The sequence below is a fragment of the Nansenia antarctica genome (genome assembly GCF_963989245.1).
Source record: "Nansenia antarctica genome assembly, chromosome: 2".
Lineage (NCBI taxonomy): Eukaryota > Metazoa > Chordata > Actinopteri > Argentiniformes > Microstomatidae > Nansenia > Nansenia antarctica.
The window spans coordinates 65,185,984-65,188,483 of record NC_137675.1 but is presented as its reverse complement, the minus strand read 5'-3'; the positions used below and the strand labels follow the sequence as shown (position 1 = coordinate 65,188,483).

At 45.8% G+C, this 2,500-nt stretch overlaps 1 protein-coding gene across 1 annotated transcript in view; it reads left to right on the top strand.

Annotated features, from left to right (window-relative positions):
* The window catches only part of LOC308150453 (structural maintenance of chromosomes protein 2-like), a gene marked incomplete at both ends in the record, with an annotated part of 30,107 nt that overhangs the window by 22,963 nt on the left and 4,644 nt on the right, over positions 1–2,500 (top strand). Inside the window, 2 exons of the mRNA XM_080523280.1 lie at positions 656–846; positions 1,082–1,231. Of these exons, the coding sequence (XP_080379406.1) occupies positions 656–846; positions 1,082–1,231 (341 nt within the window). The remainder of the gene's footprint in view (positions 1–655; positions 847–1,081; positions 1,232–2,500) is intronic.

The window sequence follows — 2,500 nt, the reverse complement described above, 5'->3', positions numbered from 1 at the left end:
CACACAGTCTCACAGACACATAGTCATACACACACACACACTTACATAGTCACTCACAATCACACACACAGTCACTGTCAGTCCAGAGCTTGAATCAGCAAATATGTCTTTTTGTCTTTTTAATATTGCCTTTAAATGACTACCGGTAAATAATTAAATGATGATTATATAATGATTAAAGCACTTTGAGCGGCAACGTTTGCAGGAAAAGTACTATACAAATAAAGATTATTATTATTATTAAGCTTTTTCAGGTACCTTCAGCCTTTGAACTTATCTTTTACCGAGAGCTGAAGTTACTTGTCCAAATACAACGTTTTTGAAAAAGCAATTTATGTCAGATTAACAAATTTGACTACTATTGATTTGTATTTCATAATGATGTATCCTTTGTGTTTTCATGTATTCATTAAACAATATTTTATAATTATTTTAAATTATTATGAAGGGGTAATCAGTGATTTCTTTTAGGTTAATTTAATTGGCAACAATAGGCATTAATATTTACGAATATTTACCAAAGATGCTTTGGGTAAGGGTTAGGGTTAGGGTTAGTGTGTGTGTGTGTGTGTGTGTGTGTGTGTGTAACTCTGTGTGTGTGTGTGTGTGTAACTCTGTGTGTGTGTAACTCTGTGTGTGTGTGTGTGTGTCCCAGAGGAGAGCGAGGAGACCCTGAGGAGCACCAAGGAGGTGCAGAGGAAGGCGGAGGAGAAGTTCTCTGTGCTGGAGGAGATGCAGAACGCAGAGCAGGAGAGGGAGAAGGAGCTGAAGGAGGCGCAGCAGCAGCTGAACCGGGCCAAGGCCAAGGCCGACGCCTTCAACAAGAAGCTCAAGGAGAGGCAGCAGGTGTGTGTGTGTGTGTGTGTGTGTGTGTGTGAGAGAGAGAGAGAGTGTGTGAGGTTGTTTGAGGGTGTGAGAGAGAGTGACCCTCTTTATGGTGTGTGAGAGAGAGAGATAGCGAGTGACTTTATGGTGTGTGTGTGTGTGTGTGTGTGTGTGTGTGTGTGGTCCTAGGAGTAGTGTGTTTGACAGTGAGTGTGTATGAGATAGCGAGTGACCCCTTTATGGTGTGTGTGTCTAGGAGGTGGAGTCTGTGGGGTTGGAGGTGGAGGAGCTGCGGAGGGAGCAGGCGGGGTACCAGCACCAGCAGCAGCTGCAGGCCGTGGACGAGGCCATGAAGGCCCTGCAGGAGCAGATAGACACCATGGCCGTCAGTGTGGCGGAGAACAAGGTAGGACTCAGACCTGGGTCTCCCCTCCTAGCTCACTGAGCTAAAGCCACACACGATCAGGTAGACACTGTGTCATGTGTGTGTGTCTCTCTCTCTCTCTCTCTGTGTCTCTCTGTGTGTCTCTCTCTCTGGTAACAGTTTTGAGGTGTGTGTGTGTGTCGTATGTACGTCTCCATGGTACAGTACTGAGCTGTGTGTGTGTGTGTGTGTGTGTGTGTGTGTGTGTGTGTCGTGTGTACGTCTCCATGGTACAGTACTGAGCTGTGTGTGTGTGTGTGTGTGTGTGTGTGTGTGTGTGTGTACGTGTCCATGGTGACAGTACTGAGCTGTGTGTGTGTGTACTATTTTAAAATGTAAATGTAAATGTAAATGTGTGTGTGTGTCGTGTGTACGTCTCCATGGTACAGTACTGAGCTGTGTGTGTGTGTGTGTGTGTGTGTGTGTGTGTGTGTCGTGTGTACGTCTCCATGGTGACAGTACTGAGCAGTGTGCTGTAGCCTGTGACTCCACACAGAGTGATGAGAGGGTTCCTGCCGACAGGGCCTGTAGAGGTGTCGGGTCTCCTGTGCGATGGTTCCCTACATACTAATACCTAGTGATACATAGTAGGGCTGGGACGACGCGTCGACTTGCGTAATGTGCGTCGGTGCGTCGCAAAAAACAACAACATCTAGCTGCAATTGCGGCACTGCGCCGACGTGGTGGCGGGGGCGCTGTTTCGCAAATAAGTTAGCTTTCGTTTTTGCTAGCGAAACAGCTGATAGTTGATGTTGACTGCTCAAGGAGAATACATATTTGAAAGTACAGAATGCCTGAGAGCCTTATATTGCATTATATTATATTATATTTTGAATGGTCATCTGGTGCCTGAATATTGTGTTTTCCTTTACATAAATAATGACATTTCCACCATAAATTGATGCAGAAAGGTCACAAATTGGTGCATATCAATTCACCAGATTGCAAGAAATTAAGTGTTTGATGTTTAAGGACCCCCAGACAGCCCTGCTTCATGGGTCCCCCCCGATGTCAAACACCACTGGTACCACCACCGCCTCATTTTGAGCCAGGAAAAACCCTGATGGCCATGTTGGCATTCAAGTTGGCTAAACATAGCAGTGAGTCTGCCCTGTGTCTGGGGCTGTTTGACAGAGGCAGTTACAGTAGTAGTAGTAGTAGTAGTAGTAGTAGTAGTAGTAGTAGTAGTAGTAGTAGGTCGCCGAATTAAAGGTGTCTGTGTTTAATTGCGGGCCCACAGACAGCCCTCAT